Genomic DNA, 21649 nt, shown 5'->3' on the forward strand with positions numbered 1-21649 from the left:
CTCCCAATCTACATATATCCGCAAATCATTCATGATCCAGCTTCACTTACAGAAGAAGTGAGTATAAGGGGGTTTTTTTTTTTTTTTTTGTTTTTTTTCAAGCAAGTTTAGTGGCTAAACGCATTTAAATGTGGCTAAAGTAAACAAGCTCATCACTCCACAGAGAGAAGAGAGGGGCGGGGTGAGCAGAGCTCATTAACATTTAAAGCAATCTCGATCAGAACAGGATGCTTTTGCAGAGCTGATTTTGACAAGGTAAAAAGGGGATTCTTTTACACTACCACTACTTGAGAATTTTTAAACAAACTATAATATAGAATTTTCATTAAGACCCTAAATAATCATATCAGCTTGTGGAAAATGGACATCCAATGAGCACTTGGCACAACCTTTTTGAATTTCTCAGTTTGTGTAAATTCACGTGGGGTTCAGAGTATAATTTTTTATTCACATTATATAATTTCACACTTGTCTAGTACAAATAAGTCACTTTGTTTCATAATTACAGTATATACATTTTACATTTTGACCTCAAAAGAAAGGAAGTGAAATGACCCGTAGGTGGGGTACATTGTAACATATGAGGGGCACATTGTAACATGACCATGTGACAGCCTAAACATATCTGGTCCAATGAAAAAAAAAATAAATAAATATATATATATATATATATATATATATATATACACACACACACAAGACAAACTAATATATTTTGCCAGTGAAATAAAATTCTTAACTTTTTCAAATAAAATAATAATGGTGTTTTTTTAAAAAGTAAAAAAAAAAAAAAAAAAAAATCTAATTTTGGAGTTTGACAATGAACATGTTGCAACCATGCTTGCTTAAATAACAGATTGGAGATTAAAATAATAGAAGATTTGTCTTATTTTAAACAAATGCTACAAAATGAGATTAAAAGTTACTTCAGCCAGAAATGTACTTTTACTCTGGCAAAATAAATATTCAGTGATGGTATGGCCACCAGTAAATACTGTAAATTTGGTTATCATTATCATTGGTTAATCATTTTACATATGTGCTGTGAGGATGACGTGAAAGAAGGGTATCAGGGCCCTAAATATATAGATTTGAATCTTGGGAGTATGGCATAGCAAAATGTATTTATCTGAATCTTACTATGTGTGGAAAGTTACCAGTTAGGAGATAACCTTGAAGGCTGGGGAAAAGATATAAATTGGAGTGAGCCCTCCCTTCTCGGTCGCACTCTGCAGTAACCTGTGTTTCTGTATGACTGTCTGACCTTCTTTGCAAAGAAAAAACTTATAAAAGACATTTTGACTGAGTTTGTCTCTTTCTTTGGTGAGAGTTGACTTAATTTTGCCACAGCACCGGGTGTTCCCTATAAACAGCCTTTGTTACATTCCACACCTGGAATTTAAGATACATGGGAGTTAAATTGAGGATCACACATCAGATATCACCTCTAACAATGGTTGTGGGCAAATAGATAATGGTGTAAAAGAGAACTTCAGTGATGCAGAAATAGTCAGAGGGGTACTGTGGATTATAAAGACAGGGTTTTCAAGGTCATGCTAATAAACAAAGAAGACATGACCATCAGGGAATTTTTTTTTTTTATTTATTTTTTTTTTTTTTACAGTCACATTTGAGTGACAGAAGAAGCACTGAGTTGTTTCAGGAGTTAATGTGCACCAAACAAAGTGAACATCAAACACCCCAACAATTTCTGTACAGGGTCATGGGGCTTAAACAAAAGATATTCTTTGCTGCGAGATAGGCAGGTTTTGACAAAAAATACAACCCAGCAACAATACAGGATGGGTTTTTTGCACACTGTATACCAGGGCCTAGGACACAAATGCCTGTGGCAGGGCAACAACGGCAGGGAAATGAGAAGCAGTTACTGAAAGGGGACGATCAAATATAGAGTATCCAGAGTCAGGCATAAGAAACACCTACACAAAACACACTTACATAAAACAGGAAATCAAAGCATCTGTTAATCTTAATGCAAGAAATTAAATAAGAGAGATAAGAAAAAAAAAAAAAAAAAAAAAAAACACTCACTGCTTTTTACTGACTTACTTCATAGTTTTAACAAGAATTAATCTATATTTAACTAATACAGTAAAGACTATGCAATGCTATTTTACATTTGATTATTCTGTTTTTGTACCTGGACACTTACTAACTTGAAAAAACTTAAACATTGTTTAATTTGCATCTTTATTTATTTATTTATTTATTTATGCTATTTACACAATTTCAAACAGGGCCCACGGGTACAATTTAGCATTAATTTGGTAATTTTGTCAAACATTGTTCTTAATTACAAGAAAAATACTGATTGTTCTTTTTGTGATTTATTTCTTGCAGTCTGCAGTCTAATAAAAGGAAAAAAGAAAAGAATAAATAGCCTATAGCCATATCTATAGACTACAGGCTAAATATATGTTTTCCTAACTTTTAACTTCTTAAAATTTGTTATGTTTAGGCTAGTTTAACAAATATTCTTCATAACGAATATAGGCCTACGAACATAACAAATAGTCTGGCTATAATTTATGTCGTGAATGTTGCTTTTGCAAACCTAGGGAGACGAAACAGTGTAGTGATGGGTACTCACATCACAGATGACATTATGATTCCTGGATCATGTGTCACTTAATGTGTGATTATGAGAACATCACATAAGAAAGATTGGTGGGAAATCTAACTTGTAGAACCTCTTACTGTATTACTGTAGATCTTAATGAGAAGTCTTTAACATAATTTGGTTAAAATTTCTCAGTGGTAGTTTAAAAAAAACACCCTTTTAACCTTGTCAACATTAGGCCTGTTCAGAGCGAGCCATGCTATTTTATGTTCTTTTAAATGCTAATGAGCTCTGCTCACCCCACCCCTCTCTCCTGTGGGGTGATGAGCCGGTCTGTTTACTTCAGCCACGTTTAGCCACGAAACTTGCTAAGCAGCACATTATTGATGTAACCCCCATAAACTGCACATTTAACTGGTTTAATCATATCATAAATTCATTCTTCACTCCCTTTTATTTGTATCACTAAGAAGCTCTTGTATTTTGATGCAATGATATGATTTGGTTAACACTATGGTACGCATGTTCAATCAATTAAGTCTAGTTTCAGACAAACAAGCCTGCTCAAAACGCACAAGGTTAGCATGCGATCTTAGAAAATTAAGCAATTTTGTTGTGTTTCTTAATTTTAATGTATATCTTTTTTCTTTAAGAGTGTTAACAATTCCACAAGCTTCAATTTCATTCTGTCACTGAGGGATAAAAACCAGTCTTTTCATTACGACTTTTTCTTTTGTGAGTTTTGTTTGTTTATGCATTACTTTGAATTAACAGACATTCATTTTTCCTTATATGTTATAAAAAAAAAACAATCAGAGTTATATATGATGTTAAGAATGTATTTCTGTATGTTTGAAGAAGGTTTGAACTCGTACTGAGTTAATTATTTGGTGAATGATGCTTGTTAATTTGTTTCGGTTGAATGATTGCATTATTCACAATTATGTAAATGCCAACGAGTGAAAATAAATACGCTATTCAGAGAGATGTTGTGTTTCTAAATAATTTTAAGCTTGTTTATGTTGACAAATGTTGTCACAAGCATGATTAACATATATTGACAGAAATTTTGTGCAACTGATGAAATTGATGAAATTCAATTCAATTAAATTCAAAAAGAGATGGTTAATATAACTGCTTTGTTTTGTCCACATTGTTTTTTTCCACATATATACAAAGGAGCTGAAGGACTAGTGAGACTTATTTTTCTTTCATTCTTTTTTGATTCCAGGACTTCATGAACATTGGACTCAATTCTTTTCACTTCGTTTACGGATGTTGAGTGGGAACCAGGAAAACTGAGTGTTCCTTCAGATAGTGAAAATGGTTCAAAACATATTTTTCTTGTTTTATATTAAAAAGTGCAGACTGCTATTTTATTTACTATAAGTGGGCCAACGAGTCATTATTAAATACTCACAGAATCGAATCTAGGCATATTCTAAAAATGTATCAAGTGTAATACACAGAATACTTATTCTGTTGCTGTTACATTAAGAAAGGCTATTTGCAAAGATGCATAAATACTCACTCCTGCCGTAGATGAAGATGCATCACAAATGATTTGTGCAAACATAGACGCATTTATGTAGATTGTTGGGCGCATTTCCCTCTAAAACAAAAGTAATGTTAATCCTCTACGTCTTCAGTGGCTCATTTGCTGAGTAAATGATGACTGCTATAATTATTACATTCAACAACAGAACACCTCAATCATTCAGTCGGAGACATTGTTGTCTTCCCTTGCACCAGAGTGCACACAATGGCAGTTGGAGTCGGACTGTTACAGTTCAGTCAGGGCGGGTCTAAGGTAAGACAGTCATGTCAATATACTATTGTGGGAGCAGCCTTTCTTGGTGTGACATCACACCAACAAGGAGCTAAGAATGGCTTGATTTGAAAAAGGGGATATTTCTTATAAAGATTACAAAAATACCACTGGGTGGATTTTTATCATAATAGGGTGGTTGCATGTAAAAGTGAGTTCCGCATCTGATAGTTAGGAAAGAAATATGTGTTTCTAATGCAGATTTTATTCTATCACTTATTTGAAGAGTTTTCTAAGCTAAGGTAGAAAACCATTGTTACCAGCTACAGTAACATTACTATTAAAAATAATGTAACATATACTCACATCAGTGCGTTGAGTGTACAGTGTTTATCCTGCAGTACAGCAGCGATCTGATTCACTTGTGTGTCTCCTAGTTCACGCCAACTCAGATTCAGCTCTTTCAGGAATAACAGGTTTTCACCCAAAATTCCAGTCACATACTGACAGGCTTTATCTGCATCAGGTCTCAAAAACCTGCAGAAGAGAAGATGAAGCAGGATTAAATTCCACTAAGTGTCTACTGGGTTACAAAACAGATTGGTAAGATAAACATGTGCCATTATTGACATGAAATAGCTACTTTTAACACTTTTTCTTTTGGACATTAGTTTTGAGTTTGAGACCTGTAAGCCAAAGGATGGGTTTCAAGTCTCCATACCAGCAGGGACTGTAGGTGTGGGAAGTGAATGACCAGCGCTCTTTTATCAACCCTCAATATCACAACTGAGGTAAGATCTTTGTGCAAAGTATCAAACCCCAACTGCAAAGAAAAAAAAAAAAAAAAAAAACGCTGCCCTTCTTTCTTTTCTTTTGTTTCTTCACAGGAAGAGTGAAAGTATTTCAAATTTAGTCAATTCAGAATGAAATCAAAGATTGACAACAATAAAGAAAATAACACTTAGTGATTGTTTCTGTTTGAACTTAAACAATCAGTGTTCTTTTTTTTTTGCATTTAAAATTTCACATTCATAGTTTCAGTCCATTTAATTTAATCGGTTCAGCTTAAATTTTGAAAAGGTCACTTCAAAAATCTATGAAGAATGATATTCAGTCCATTCAGGGGTCAGAATGCTCACAGACTTGCAAAAGTATGTGAATCACTTTGTAGGGAAATTCACATGTCACAATTCCACGTATAGGAGATTTCTTTTAAAGCACAGTTCAGTCTTTATACTCGTTGAAAGTTACGATTATTTGCTTACCAGCGTTCAGTGGAAAATGAAGAAAATAAAGCACATCACCACCCTTGGGATGGAGTGCTGAAAGGTGTCCGGCTAGGCAGATTAATGTTCCTTTAACTCTGTGATCTACAATGATTGTCCCCGTCATCCTAAAGGCTACAGCTTGATCCGACGAGGCCGTAATCCTGTCCAACGGAGATCAGCCCGAGAGCATAAACAGTACAGGATCCTATCCCATGAATCAGCCAACTCTCCTCACCAAAACATAAGCAACTACATCCACCATGCTTTGAGTTCGTACAAACTAACAAAAACTGGATGAAAAACACACAAAAAACTGAGTATTCAACTCTGAATAACTTCATAAATTCTAACAGGTCTGTCCCCAGCTTCATGTACTAGCACGATTAAAAACTTGTTACATCACTTTTAGGGGTCACAGATGTCATGGTTTGGTACGACCTCGATTTGGGGGTCACGGTTTGATACAATAACCTAAAATGCTTGCTCATTTTTGATCGTACATATAAGAGTAATACATAATTTACTAAATTATTTAAGTCTACTTCATTATTTTTAATGAGATATATTGTTTTTTCTGAATGAGTGAATGAGATCATTTTGTAGAAAAAACTCTAGCCTACCACATCTAGTTCTCAAAAGTCTTGTGAACTAATCTTCTATATATGTTTAATGGCCTTATTTCAGTGACTTAAAAAATTTTGTTTTTCACTAACCACACATAAACATTGTTTCCTCAAAAACACAAACATGTACATTCATGTTGCTTACATATTATTGTAGCCCAGTTTGTGCTGATTACAGTGTAACCAGACTTTAACCATTAATATGTTTTTAAGATACTGAAAAAAAACACAAATGTCAGGGCATGTCAAAAGTTCTCCAGGGCCCAAAACACCCTCAGACCCCAGAGGGTTGACAGATAAACAAGGGTAAAAACAGTGCGATATGTAACGTAGACTATATATGCTGAGGTTCAGTTTGTTTTTGTGACACACTTAATTTTTTTCACAGAAAGGAAAATCAAATGGCAGAAAGCGATATCCTATTTGTTTTTTGTTTTTTTTTTTTTTTTTTTTATTTTACAAAATCACAATTCTTTGTTTTCATTGTGAGTGTACATTTTCTATTCACTATTAAAGTTAACTTTTAGTAACAAAATGTTAAAATGTAATAAAAAAAAAAAAGCAGCACATTCTTCATCAGCTTGTTGCCGCTCCTCTCCTCTCTCTCTCTCCCTCCGTGCATCCATCACACACACACACACGGGACAATAATGGCGGCGTCCGTGTCAAATTTCAAAATTAAAGCTTTTGCTAAATAGAACTTGTAGTTCCCCTACATTCTGACACGTAGACTTGATGCGGTCTGACAGTTGGTGCGTTTATTGTAGGGACCCCTAGTGTCGTATACTCAACACAACGTCAAAGTGAACGACTGAAAGGGAATGTCTCGTTATGTATGGTAACCCTCGTTCCCTGATGGAGGTAACAGAGACTTTGTGTCCTTCATCCCACAACGTTAGACTGCCACTGAGTGGGTTGAGACACTTCTCAACTCCTCAGAACAGAACAAGTGAGCAGATGCTGCGCTGGCCTATTTATACCCAGACGTCTGGGGCATGGCAAGCCATGCACATTCTGCACACCCAATTTTTTGGACCTTTTATTAATGATGTCAGAGGTGTTTGGGCTCCTCAACAGTGACAAATAGTGTCGTACACTCAACACAACGTCTCCATTACCTCCATCAGGAAACGAGGGTTACCATACATAACTGAAACAATCTTTCTGGGTTTCAAGCAGGAGGTTTGAGAAATGTCAGAGATAACAGGCTTGTAAAATTGCATGTTTGTGGGTAACAGCTGACTCGTAAGCACAATTCACACATTAAATATGAAAACCGTTTGTTGCTGTTGCACCCTTAGAGTTTGAGCTCCGTCAAGTTAATTTCTTATTGTCTGTTTTTCAATTCAAAATCAATTTTATACACCATCATTCTCGTTTCTTATAACGTGTGAATATACCCCCTACTGTATTCTACAACTAAAACAATTTGTTATCAATAGTTTTGTTTTGATTTCCCGAGTCGCTAGCTTATAGCCTGTTAGCAGCACCAGCGTGGTTGCCGCTAATCCTGCTTGCATTGTTTACACACTGCTTACACACATTTCCATTGTTTACTCACTGTTACTTGCTTTAATGGCGAATTTGTGTCCACCTTTGAGTGCAGGTGAGGACACGTTCGAGCTGCACTCGTTGCATCTCGAGCTGGAGGCTGTGGAGAAGCAGATCCAGGAGCTGTTGGTGAGGCAGACGGAGCTGAGAGAGCGGAGAGCCGCTCTGGAGTCCTCCCGGGTGAGTAACGTTATACAGCGTGATACTAACACTCTGACCACCTCTACTCCGTGTGCTTCTCTGCACAGCTCCCGTGCACCCTGGACGCGATCTTCCCAGATGTCCTTCACTCCGGCGCCGGGACACCACGGACCCTGGGTGCAGCAGCAGCGGAAGACGCGAGCCAGGCCCCGGCCGAGGACCTCGCCCCCTCCGCCGCCTCCGGTCTTCGAGATCTCCACCCGGAACCGCTTCGCTCCCCTCCGCGAGACGGAACGCGACGCTGTGATCGTCGGAGACTCCATTGTCCGGTACGTACGTGCTACTTTAGCTAAAGGTAAAGTCCACACCCACTGTTTTCCTGGTGCTCGCGTTCTCGATGTTTCTGCGCAGATACCCGCAATCCTGAAGGACGGCGAGAGCGTCGGCGCGATCGTCCTGCACGCGGGGGTGAACGACACCAGGCTGCGGCAGACGGAGGTTCTGAAGAGGGACTTCAGCAGCCTGATCGAGACAGTTCGCAGCACGTCGCCCACGACGAGGATCATCGTGTCAGGACCGCTTCCCACGTATCGACGTGGGCACGAAAGGTTCAGTAGACTTCTTGCTCTAAATGAATGGTTATTGACATGGTGTAAAGAACAGAAACTGCTCTTTGTTAATAATTGGAATCTTTTCTGGGAGCGTCCTAGGCTTTTCCGTGCTGATGGCCTGCACCCCAGCAGAGTCGGAGCGGAGCTGCTGTCGGACAACATCTCCAGGACGCTACGCTCCATTTGACTAGTAAGTACATTCTCAAATGATTGCTACGATGGCTTTTGTTCTGAACGCTTAAATGATAGTAGTTGCACTGTCCAATCTATAAAGACTGTGTCTGTTCCTCGAATAGTGAGGTCAAAACATAAATTTAATGCAGGATCTAGAAAAATCTGATCGTAATTAAACCAGAAAAAAGCAAAATACACGAACAGAAACCATTTTTAAAGCTTGGGCTCCTAAACATTAGATCACTTGCACCCAAAGCAGTTATTGTGAATGAAATGATCACAGATAATAGTTTTGATGTACTCTGCTTAACTGAAACCTGGCTAAAACCTAATGATTATATTGGTCTAAATGAGTCTACTCCACCAAACTACTATTATAAGCATGAGCCCCGTCAGAGTGGTCGTGGTGGTGGTGTTGCAACAATATATAGTGATATTTTCAATGTTACTCAGAAAACAGGATACAGGTTTAATTCATTTGAAATACTTTTGCTTAATGTTACTCTGCCAGATATGCAAAAGAAATCTCTCCTATCTCTTGTTTTAGCTACTGTGTATAGACCGCCAGGGCCATATACAGATTTCCTAAAAGAATTTGCAGAATTCCTTTCGGAACTATTGGTTAATTTTGATAAAGTGCTAATTGTCGGAGATTTTAACATTCACGTTGATAATACAAATGATGCGTTAGGACTTGCGTTTACTGACCTAATAAACTCTTTTGGAGTTAAGCAAAATGTCACTGGGCCCACTCATCGTTTTAATCATACGCTAGATTTAATTATATCGCATGGAATTGATCTTACTGATATAGATATCGTACCTCAAAGTGATGATGTTTCTGACCATTTCCTTGTATTGTGCATGCTGCGTATCACTGATATTAACTATATGGCTCCGCGTTATCGTCTTGGCAGAACTATTGTTCCAGCCACCAAAGATAGATTCACAAATAACCTGCCTGATTTATCTCAACTGCTCTGTGTACCCCTTAATACACAGGATCTAGACAAAATGACTAGCAATACGGGCACCATCTTCTCCGATACGTTAGAAGCTGTTGCCCCCATCAAATTGAAAAAAAGTTAGAGAAAAACGTATTGCACCATGGTACAACAGTAATACCCAATCCCTCAAAAAAGAAACTCGCAATCTTGAGCGCAAATGGAGAAAAACTAACTTGGAAGTTTTTAGAATTGCATGGAAAAACTGTATGTCCAGATACAGACAGGCTTTAAAAGCTGCTAGGGCTGAGCATTTCCGCGAACTCATAGAAAATAACCAAAGAAAATAACCAAAACAATCCAAGGTTTTTATTTAGCACAGTGGCTAGATTAACAAATAACCAGACACCACCTGATCTAAATATTCCTTTACAGTTTAATAGCAATGACTTTATGAATTTCTTCACTGATAAAATAGATAACACCAGAAATACAATAACCAATTTAGATTGTACTGCATCTAATATGTCAACTTCTTTCGTCGCACCCAAAGAAAAACTGCAGTACTTTACCGCTATAGGACAGGAAGAGTTAAATAAACTCATCACTGTGTCTAAACCAACAACATGCCTATTAGATCCCGTACCCACTAAATTACTAAAAGAATTGTTACCTGTGGCAGAAGAACCGCTTCTCAATATTATCAACTCATCGTTATCTTTAGGTCACGTCCCTAAACCATTCAAGCTGGCGGTTATTAAGCCTCTTATTAAGAAACCACAACTAGACCCTAGTGAACTGGCAAATTATAGACCCATTTCTAATCTTCCATTTATGTCTAAAATTTTAGAGAAAGTTGTATCTGCCCAACTGTGCTCATTCTTGCAAAAAAATGATATCTATGAAGAATTTCAGTCAGGCTTCAGGCCCCATCACAGCACAGAAACTGCACTTGTTAAAATCACTAATGACTTGCTTCTTGCGTCAGACCAAGGCTGCATCTCACTGCTAGTTTTACTTGATCTTAGTGCTGCGTTTGACACTATAGATCATGACATACTAATAGATCGACTACAAAATTATGCAGGTATCCAAGGGCAGGCTTTAAAATGGTTTAGATCCTACCTGTCTGATCGCTACCACTTTGTTTATTTAAATGGGGAGTCATCTCAGTTATCACCAGTAAAGTATGGAGTGCCACAAGGATCTGTTCTAGGTCCTCTACTATTTTCAATATACATGCTGCCCCTTGGTAACATTATTAGAAAACACGGGATTAGTTTCCATTGTTATGCTGATGATACTCAACTATATATCTCAACACGACCAGATGAAACTTCTGAATTATCAAAGTTAACAGAGTGCGTTAAAAATGTAAAAGATTGGATGACCAACAATTTTCTGCTATTAAATTCAGATAAGACAGAGATATTACTTATTGGACCTAAAAACAATACACAGAATCTTTTGACTTACAATTTACAACTAGACGGATGTACTGTTACTTCCACTACAGTCAAAAGCCTGGGTGTTATATTAGACAGCAACTTGTCTTTTGAAAATCATATTTCTCATGTTACAAAAACAGCATTCTTCCATCTTAGAAACATTGCCAAGCTGCGAAACATGTTACCTGTTTCTGATGCAGAAAAGCTAGTTCACGCATTCATGACCTCTAGACTGGACTATTGTAATGCACTACTAGGTGGTTGTCCTGCATCTTCAATAAACAAGCTACAGATAGTCCAAAATGCAGCTGCTAGAGTCCTTACCAGGTCAAGAAAATATGATCATATTACCCCAATTTTAAAGTCTCTGCACTGGCTACCTATTAGGTTCCGCATCAGCTACAAAATAGCACTTCTTGCCTATAAGGCACTTAACGGCTTAGCTCCTGCGTACCTAACTAGTCTTCTACCACGCTACAATCCATCACGCTCCCTAAGGTCACAAAACTCTGGACTGTTGGTAGTACCTAGGATAGCAAAGTCCACTAAAGGAGGTAGAGCTTTTTCACATTTGGCACCCAAACTCTGGAACAGCCTTCCTGATAACGTTCGGGGTTCGGACACACTCTCTCTGTTTAAATCTAGATTAAAGACTCATCTTTTTAGCCAAGCATTCAAATAATGCATCTCATAAACTTTTCCTGCAGCTATATCTGATCAAATGTTCATTATTAATCTTTTAGCTCTGGTTTAACAAACCTTCCTTTTCTTAGTTTGAACAGCAGCTACGCTAATTATGTTCCTATTTGTTCTCTGTTTTTGCCATGGGATTGACATCCCATGGTAACTAGGAATTCACAAGCTCCAGTGTGGATCCAGAACACTTAAGAAAAGATGATGCCAACCCCTCAGAGGACTTCAGATGATGCCAACCCTGAAAACATACAGCACTACCGAATTCTGCTACTAATCTATAGTGTTCTTTGTCTGTTTGATTACGTCATTAATTGATCTTTACCACACATCTCTACCATATGTACATCAAACTACTACTACATATATTGTAAAAATGTCAATTTGGTGTAAAGCTGCTTTGCAACGATATGTATCGTGAAAAGCGCTATACAAATAAATTTGAATTGAATTGAATTGAATAAATTATGGTAAAAAGCAGAAAAATATCTAGTATCTTACCCCACTGCGCTTCACAGCAAATACAGCATCATCTTTTCTAGATTTTGGCCAAATGTAGGCTAAAAGAACAAATCTGTTAACACTTTAAAGACATTAAAGTATTTTTAAATATATTTAAAAATGTTTAATGCATTGTTTAAAAAAATTTTACTCATATCCTTTTGAGAGGAAAAAACATAAGTCGTGTAGGCTCATGTCACATTTTATTTTTACATTCAGAAATAATATAGGCTAAAATGCCAGAGAAGCAAAATGTTTAAACATAAACACTTAAACATAAACATTTTAACTGCATTTTATTTTGATAATGAACAGGCTGCAATGTCGCAAAAATATGTTGCATCTATATGCACGCCTGAGGTGCCAGTGTGATGCTAATACCAGTGCAGGTTGGTTATACAGATAGAAGCAAGACATCATTCAAACCTGTTAGCTTTTACAAAATAAAGAAAACTTGCCTACTTTCTGCCATCTCGTTTTTATTTCTGAAACTCAGCAGATTTCGTTTTGATAATCTGTCAATGATTTAAGTGGAATATTTTGTGTTTAGGCCTGTTCCTTTTCATGTAAGCCTATAGATTTTTTTTTTTTTTTCCTGTTTTCTCTGTTCACAGAAGCACTGCAGGTATGTGTGATCTGTTGAATCCATATTTCACTGTCCTCGGATAAACTCTAACGCCGGTGCATTGCCATTGCGAATTAATTACGATGAGTTCACTACTGAGCGTAGGCATTTTACTCGTTGGATGCATAAGCCCAAATTTGCATAGTCCGTTTGCATTCTTGATTGGCTAACAGAAAATTTCAAATATTAAATGGAATGATAAAATTACGTTATTAACTGGTTAATGGCCATTTCAAATTTTCAATTCTGTTTGGAACGATAAAATTTGTTTAGTTTCTGGTTCTTGTTTTGTTCCGGTAAAAATTTTCCAGTTTTTGTTTTTGTTCCTTGAACAGGTTTGGAGCCCTGCTTCTGAGTGACAGGCATAAGATTTTAATCCCATAGAGAACCTGTGGTCAGTGCTTAAAAGGTGAGTGGACAAGCAGAAGCCCACAAATTATGATCAACTCGGAGGCAAGAATGGATCACCATCAGTCAGGATTTGGCCCAGGCGCTGATATCCATTATACATAAGCAAATCATGAGCTGATTCAATGCAGTTAATATGTTAATATTGACTTTTTGCATATGCATAATGTTTTTGCCAATAAAACTTTTGAAATTATCTTCATTGTTTTCCAGTACACCATAAGCAAAATAATCTGCAAATACTGAAACAGAATACTTTGTAAAAGACAATATTATCTCACTTTGGTCATGGCTATATATGCGATAGAGATCTACAGCACTGATGAATGAAAAAGGCAGGGTCTCGAGTGTGAGTATATGATGCGATTCAATGGTCAGATGTCCTTAGAAATACAATTAAAAGCCGCAAAACCTACCATAAACAGCTCCGACAGAGCTTTATGACTGGCCAGTTTCTTGTTCCCCTCATAACTGGGAAGCTTAGTTCTGATATAGCCGAACCAACGGGCAGTGTGAGTGCAAGCTGCAGTGAGAATTTAGAGTTTATGGCTATATTAATAGTGAAATTACGCAGAAATAAGGATCGCATTACTCTTAATTGTTGACAAACAATAAGAGATTAGAGCCGTAGTAACATACATCTTTGGATGCTTCTCCTTCTCCATTTTGCAATGACTAGAGACTTTAGCCAGAGGGTTGTGTCATCAGATGGTTACCAATGATCCTGGAGTGTTTCAACCCTTAAGAATAACACTCTCCTGTTGATGGGTCAGCAGTGGTTGCCAGCCACTACTCACTCCCGCCTCGCTGTCAGTTCAACTCCTCCCTCCTGCTCCAAATCCAACAAGAGTCTCTCTCTGCTGCCTACCCTAGTCTTTGCACTGCCTTCTTTCTCTCAGTCCCTCTCAATCCAATGTCTGTCATCAGCTTCCAGGCTGACTGGGCTGGGAAGCCCCTGCATCCCACCTCGACTGGGTACAACCATGTCTTCCAGCCTTTGTCCCAGCAGTCCTTTACCAGGCTTTTACAGCATTCAGATTTTTAAATGCCTTCTCCCACCCCTCTTCCCATGGAACTGTAAGCTTCACTAGGATGATCTTCCTTCCTTCTGTGGGTAAGCCTTCTCTTCAGGTCTACCCCAAGCTCCCATGCTTGGGCAGACTGCAGGAGGCTTACCCTGGATTTATTGGGCCCATGTCCGCTCCATGACAAATGTTACACCAGGTGGCGGCTTGCTCTTATATTGCTATTTCCTGGTCCTCTCCTGCTCTAGGATGTCAGCTAGCACAGTCAGTACTTTGTCATGGCACCATCTGTATCTGCCCTGGGCAAGCGCGGCTCGTCCCTTATCCCCCATCTGTGTAAATTCACAGGGGTTGGAAGGGTGTCATAGATGGCCCTAAGCAAGGAGCAGATCCAAAATGGTTAGATCCTCCAAAAGTCAGCCCATGCTACCTTCCTTTTGGGGAGATCCCACCTTGTCCAGGCTCCCTGGGATCCTAGCCCCACAACCTTTGCCTTCTTCCACTCTTCCTCTAGGCCCCTTACTTCAGCCTGGATCATGGCTCTCCGCTCTACAGGGTTGGCTTTCCCCCACTCTCGGAAGTGGGTCAGTCCCAGGCCTTGCCTTCCCATACATGGTGCTCCGACAATGTCTTTGAGCTTTAAGTTCCCATCTGCTAGGACCAGAGATGCTGCAGCCTCCAACTTTTGTCCTGACCTGGTTTTTATACCATCTTCTCTGACCTTGTTGTCTCTTGAGTCCCTGAAGGTCATGGCCACCCTGCACTTCGCTAGTAGGAACTCAGGGAAGAGGAGGGGTAGTTGTAATTGCCCGAATCAGACGTACAGCCCAACTGATGTGAAGCCTGCAGGGATTCCCAGCCACCTTCTGAGGTGTGAGTTGATCTTATTTTCCACTCCTTCCACTGCTGTTAGTGAGACCTCATATACTGTCATCAGCCACATCTGTCTGGGGAGCAGGCCATGTTGATAAAGCCATTCTTTAAACTTCCCAGGGAGTCCTGATTTATCCATTTTCTTCAGAGGTGGTAGTACTTCAGAGCTGTACACTTCATGCACATGAGGCACATTTGTTTCTGGAAATATTAATGTACTCTATTCCTTTATCAAAACCGACTTACACAATTCTTGGAGCTTTCTTTGCTGAAAGGCACAGTTAATGGCATATGAATCAGTCGTAGACTAATTTGATTAATAATGCATATGGTAGAAATGTCTGTGCTATTAAGGAGACAAATGTGACAAAGAACAAATCTGAAATATTATAAGAATAAAGTTTAAATACTTTGAGAATAAAGACTATATATTTTGAGAAATAAAGTCAAAATATTATGAGAATAAAGACAAAATGTTTTGAGAATTGAAATTGTAGAAATTGAAGTTATAATACTATTTTGAGAGTATATTACGTATGCAAATGGCCTGGATTGAGAGCACTGGGATGTAGAGTATTAAAGCGAATCAGACAATTTAGTACCTGATCAAACATTGTTGAAACCCGAGTCCGAATTCCACAAAGAGGCCCAAGACAACATGGATGATCGTAAATCAGGCCCTAGCACCAGTCAGCCTGAAGTAAGCCTAATGAACAACTTGCAACATTAACCCTCTGGGGTCGAAAAACGCGCCGGCGCGGCTTGTGGCAGTTTTTCTAATAACGCCAAAAAGAACTTCAATTACTCCATCATTTTTGATCGTACAGATAAGAGCAATACATCAGTTGAATCTGTAAGGAATCTACTTTTATTTGTGTACACTCATAACAACAACACTCTGTGGTTTTGTGAAATAAAGCAGTCTGCTGTGTTGTTCTCTGTGATCGTCATTAAGAAATGCATCACTAAAATGAACTAAAACTCAGCGAATACTCAACACAAGAGAGATGTATCTATAGAAAGCCTGTATCTATAGAAAGACCTAATTATTTTTAATTTGATCACGCCCACAAGCTACTAACACTTTTGCTATTATAATCATCCATGTGGAGGGGCATGCGGTGTACCGCCCACATCAACATAAACAAAGCAGCGAGACTGTTTTCATTGTTTATCTTGCCTACTTGCATCTTGTTACTGGAAGAAGACGCGTTGTGAGGAGTAAGATTTATATTTCACTCAGAGGAAGAGAGCGATGCGACGCACGGCGAGATCCACCGAAGGAGTACGTCTTTCTTTTATTTGCCTGCTTATGTTAGTTGTTGTGTTACTGTGATATAACCTGTACACATTATAGTAGTTAGATTTTTTCCAAACTATAATTCCTGACTACATGTGCAATCAAGTGAAACATTATGAAGTATGTTTCATTTCATTGCATCGAAATGTTTCACGATGCCAGGATGTTTTTAATGTTCTATAAAATAAAAATGATGCAATAGGAAAGTAATAGTGTTTACACTGTAACACTAAATGATAGAGTCTAAGATTGTTTAGACAAAACTACCGTCATATACTCTGTTCACGAATAGATGTTTATGATGTCCTTAACAATAATAAATTAGCAGGAATAACTTAAAGCATTCATTTTCTGTGTGACTTTATCAGTCTCTCACATCATTCTGGAGGAATTTGGACCACTCTTCTTTTCAACGTTGCTCCAGTTTATTGAGGTTTGTGGGCATTTGCTTATGTACAGCTCTCACCACAGCATTTGGGTCAGTATGAGCTCTGGACTTTGACTGACTATATATATATAAACATTATGTATGTGTGTCTATACAGGTGCATCTCAATAAATTAGAATGTTGTTGAAAAGTTCATTATTTCAGTAATTCAACTCAAATTGTGAAACTTGTGTATTAAATAAATTCAGTGAACACAGACTAAAGTAGTTTAAGTCTTTGGTTATTTTAATTGTTATGATTTTGGCACAAACAAAACAAAAACCCACCAATTCACTATCTCAACAAATTAGAATATGGTGACATGCCAATCAGCTAATCAGCTCAAAACATCTGCAAAGGTTTCCTGAGCCTTCAAAATGGTCTCTCATTTTGGTTTCACTGGGCTACACAATTATGGGGAAGACTGCTGATCCGACAGTTGTCCAGAAGACAATCATTGACACCCTTTACAAGGAGGGTAAGCCACAAACATTCATTGCCAAAGAAGCTGGCTGTTCACAGAGTGCTGTATCCAAGCATGTTAACAGAAAGTTGAGTGGAAGGAAAAAGTGTGGAAGAAAAAGATGCGCAACCAAACAAGAGAACCGCAGCCTTGAGAGGCTTGTCAAGGCATCAAGAGCCACCATACACAGACGTGTCAAGGAATTTGGCTACAGTTGTCGTATTCCTCTTGTTAAGCCACTGCTGAACTACAGACAACATCAGGGGCGTCTTACCTGGGCTAACGAAAAGAAGAAATGGACTGTTGCCCAGTGGTCCAAAGTCCTCTTTTCAGATGAGAGCAAGTTTTGTATTTTATTTGGAAATTTTTTATTTTATGAGTGGAGAAGCTCATAGCCCAAGTTACTGGAAGTTCAGTGTTAAGTTTCCACAGTCTGTGATGATTTGGGGTGCAATGTCATCTGCTGGTGTTGGTCCACTGTGTTTTTTGAAAACCGAAGTCACTGCACCCATTTGCCAACAAATTTTAGAGCACTTCATGTTTCCTTCTGCTGACAACCTTCTTAAAGAGGCTGATTTCATTTTCCAGCAGGATTTGGCACCTGCCCACACTGCCAAAAGCAGTTTTTTTTTTTTATTGGTCTTATGAAGTATTATAACTTGTTGAGATAGTGAATTGGTGGGTTTTTGTTAAATGTGAGCCAAAATCATCACAACTAAAAGAACCAAAGACTTAAACTACTTCAGTCTGTGTGCATTGAATTTATTTATTGCACAAGTTTTACAATTTGACTTGAATTACTGAAATAAATGAACTTTTCCATGACATTCTAATTTATTGAGATGCACCTGTATATATGTATACATGTATATAATTTGCCTTTCTGCATTTCACCTGGTACTGCATACTAAATATTGTTGGTTCTGTGACAAACTGCAAGTTATGTTTCTAGATTCTTCTATGCTGATGGTGGTGCAGCAGAGTCGTAGTGGACCTCCTGTCAGACAACATCTCTAAGGCGCTATGAACCGTATGACTAGCAAATAAAACCTCAAACATACACTACTGTACAAAAGTTAGAGGTTGGTAAGATTTTTTATGTTTTTGAAAGTTCAGTCAGGAGTTTATTGAAATCAATCCAACTCCAGTTCACCCAAAAATAAAAATTCTGTCATTAATTGCTCACCCTCATGTCGATCCAAACTCATAAGACCTTTGGAACACAATTTAAGATATTTTTAATGAAATCCGAGAGGTCTCTGACCTGCCACGATTAAGGCACAGAAACGTAGTACAGACAACAGTAAAATATGACTTCAGTGGTTCAAACGTAATTTTATGAAGCTACAAGAATATCTTCTTTGCACAAAGAAAACAAAAATAATGACTTTACTAATGATTTCTTCTCTTCCGGGTCAGTCCGCCACCATCATTGAGAGTACTATGACCTATGTACATTCCGATGTCTATACTATGTTTCTGGGCCTTAACCCTTTATCGGGCGAAGAATCATATTTGGTAACTTAATCGAACATTTTCAATGGTGTTTAAATGCCTCTCCATGAGCTCGTGGAAGCGCATGGATTTCTCCTAGCCAATCAGCGGATATTAGTCTACGTCACAAATAGTGACACCATGGCATCTGACCAATCGGAAGTTACCCGGGGCGTTTCAAACTTCAGCGCGCTTCCGGAAGTTGGAAAATGCCGATTTACGCTCCTATTTACTCCCAGAAATACGGAAATAGCATCGAAACAAACAATGGTAAGTTTATGAAACTCACACAATATATGGTTGAATAGTTATGTTACATGTTGAGATAGACGTTGTTTGCGTAGGATTTCTAGAAATTAGTGAACGTTGTGGCATGAAAAATGGTGTAATCATAATTGATCATACGCCCCGTTCAGGTAAGACTAGCTCAATTAACAGAATGTCCATTTTTAGACATACGCCCTGTTTAGGTAAGAGTAGCGCAAGTGACAGAATGTCCATTTTTAGACATACGCCCGATGCGTCTAGTAAGCCATATCTAGGGTATTTTCTTTTATAAATAATGCAATATAACGTAGCAGAATATTATTTAATAGTGCATTGAATGTTGTATAACATTACACCGCAATCCAGTGTGAAACTTAAACATTTATTGAAATGATCAAGCCATAAATGGTGAAATATGTGTAATATTGGTCAGTTTTATTACCTTATAATAGTTTTTATTATAATTAAATGGCATATATTGGTGTTTTTTTTTTTTTTAATCAGAGCCTTATAATTGCTAAAACAAGTGGTACCACCAGTACTTATAGTGCTATTTTATATATATATTAAGTTACTGGATGTTGCCACAAGCACTGGATGTTGCCACAAGTTTATATAACATTATAAAGTGATCCAGTTGTAAACTTAAGCCATTTATTGAAGTAACCAAACCATAAACAGTGAAATATATTTAACTTGTCACAGTTTTTATTATTATTATAATCACTACTGACCCAGTTAATATTATTATGGCATATATTTGTGTTTATTTTTACTGGCATACACCAGCGTTTAATATTATTATTAAAATAAGTGATACCACCAGTACTTGGTAATGTTTTTTCACTTCTTATTATGTATTTAGAAATTATGTCAATATTCTTTGTTTTCAATAGATCTGCACAAATTAATCAAAGTGGGCTTGATATTGACTTGATATTAAAAACTTTCTCTCTTTTCTTTTGCAGCTGTCTACTCAACTGTTCTATGGAAAGAGGTCAGTTGTTGTTGTGCCAGCTGACCCTGCCATCAGTGACGATGAGGGCTCCGATGAGGAAGACAATGACGTGGCAGACCCTGACTTCATCCCACCTGCCCACAATGTGGACACTCCATGCTCAAATGACATGGCCCCCTCTGCCAAGAGGAAGTGTGTGCGGCCTGCAGTCGAGGAGCTTGACGACGACGATGATGACAACGACAATGACGAGAATGAGGACGAAGACCAGCCAGCACCACAAGCTAAGGGGCACACCAAGAAGGGGAAACCAGCAGCCAGGCTAACCACATGGAACAAGGTTGATCTGGACAACCAAGCCCTGCCTGAATACCAGCACTTTCCCCCTGACTTCATTGAGACTCCTTATAATTATTTCAGCAGGTACTTCAGCCCCCAAGTCATCAAGCATATCACATACCAAACCAACTTGTATGCAACACAGTAGGATGTCAACACCACCTTCACCACCACTGAAGATGAGATGAGGAACTTTGTGGCTATCCTGCTCTACATGGCGATTTCTGAGCTGCCTTCCATTGATGATTACTGGGCAATGGAGACCAGGGTCCCTCAAGTTGCAAACCTCATGTCTTCTAAGAGGTTTAGGCTGATGAGAAGGCTTGTCCACTTTAATGACAACACCCAGATTCCTGGCACCATAGACAGATTCTTCAAAGCCCGGCCACTGTTCAGCCTCCTGGTTACTGCCTTCAGAAGTGAGCCACAGACCCCCAAGCAGTCTGTGGATGAGGTTATGGTTGCCTACAAAGGCAATACAGCCGGCAACCTGAGGCAATACATCAAGAACAAGCCAGACAAATGGGGATTTAAATTGTTTGCCAGGGCTTCAGAGGATGGCTTTATTCATGACCTTGTGCTATACCAGGGCAAAACTACACTGGAGGCCCATGGTGTCCCCCTGACATCTGAACAACAAGCCATGGGTGTCACCAGCCAAATAGTCTCCGTCCTGGCCAGTACCATGACCTCCTCCACCACCACAGCCATCTTTGCAGACAATTACTTCACCAGCCTGGAGATAGTGCGGTACCTCAAAGACAAGAACTGCAGGTACACAGGGACAGCCAGGGACAACAAAATAGGCAAGCCTCCATTGAAGTCCATCAAGGATATGGAGAAAAAGGCTGTCCCTCGTGGTATGCATGACTACATCACCAGTGATGATGGGATCCTGGCCCTCAGGTGGAAGGACAACAGGGTCATCACTCTGCTGTCAACGGACATGGGGGTGGAGCCCATATCCTCAGTCTACCGTTACTGCAGTGACACCAAGAAGAAAGAACCGGTAAACTGTCCTGCTGTCATCAAGAGCTACAATGCCAACATGGGGGGCATTGACAAGAGTGACATGCTGGTCCACCTCTATCGCACCCCCATGAAATCCAAGAGGTGGTACATGCGGATGTTTGCATATGCAATAGATCTCTGCCTCATGAATGCCTG

At 38.7% G+C, this 21649-nt stretch overlaps 1 protein-coding gene across 1 annotated transcript in view; it reads right to left on the bottom strand.

The window, feature by feature from the left end:
* LOC127153655 (uncharacterized) overlaps positions 1-21649 on the bottom strand; it is a 547126-nt gene that overhangs the window by 267146 nt on the left and 258331 nt on the right. The window contains exon 27 of the mRNA XM_051094869.1: positions 4716-4886. Within this exon, the coding sequence (XP_050950826.1) occupies positions 4716-4886 (171 nt within the window). The remainder of the gene's footprint in view (positions 1-4715; positions 4887-21649) is intronic.

The sequence above is a fragment of the Labeo rohita genome, chromosome 22 (assembly GCF_022985175.1).
Source record: "Labeo rohita strain BAU-BD-2019 chromosome 22, IGBB_LRoh.1.0, whole genome shotgun sequence".
In the NCBI taxonomy this organism is placed as follows: domain Eukaryota; kingdom Metazoa; phylum Chordata; class Actinopteri; order Cypriniformes; family Cyprinidae; genus Labeo; species Labeo rohita.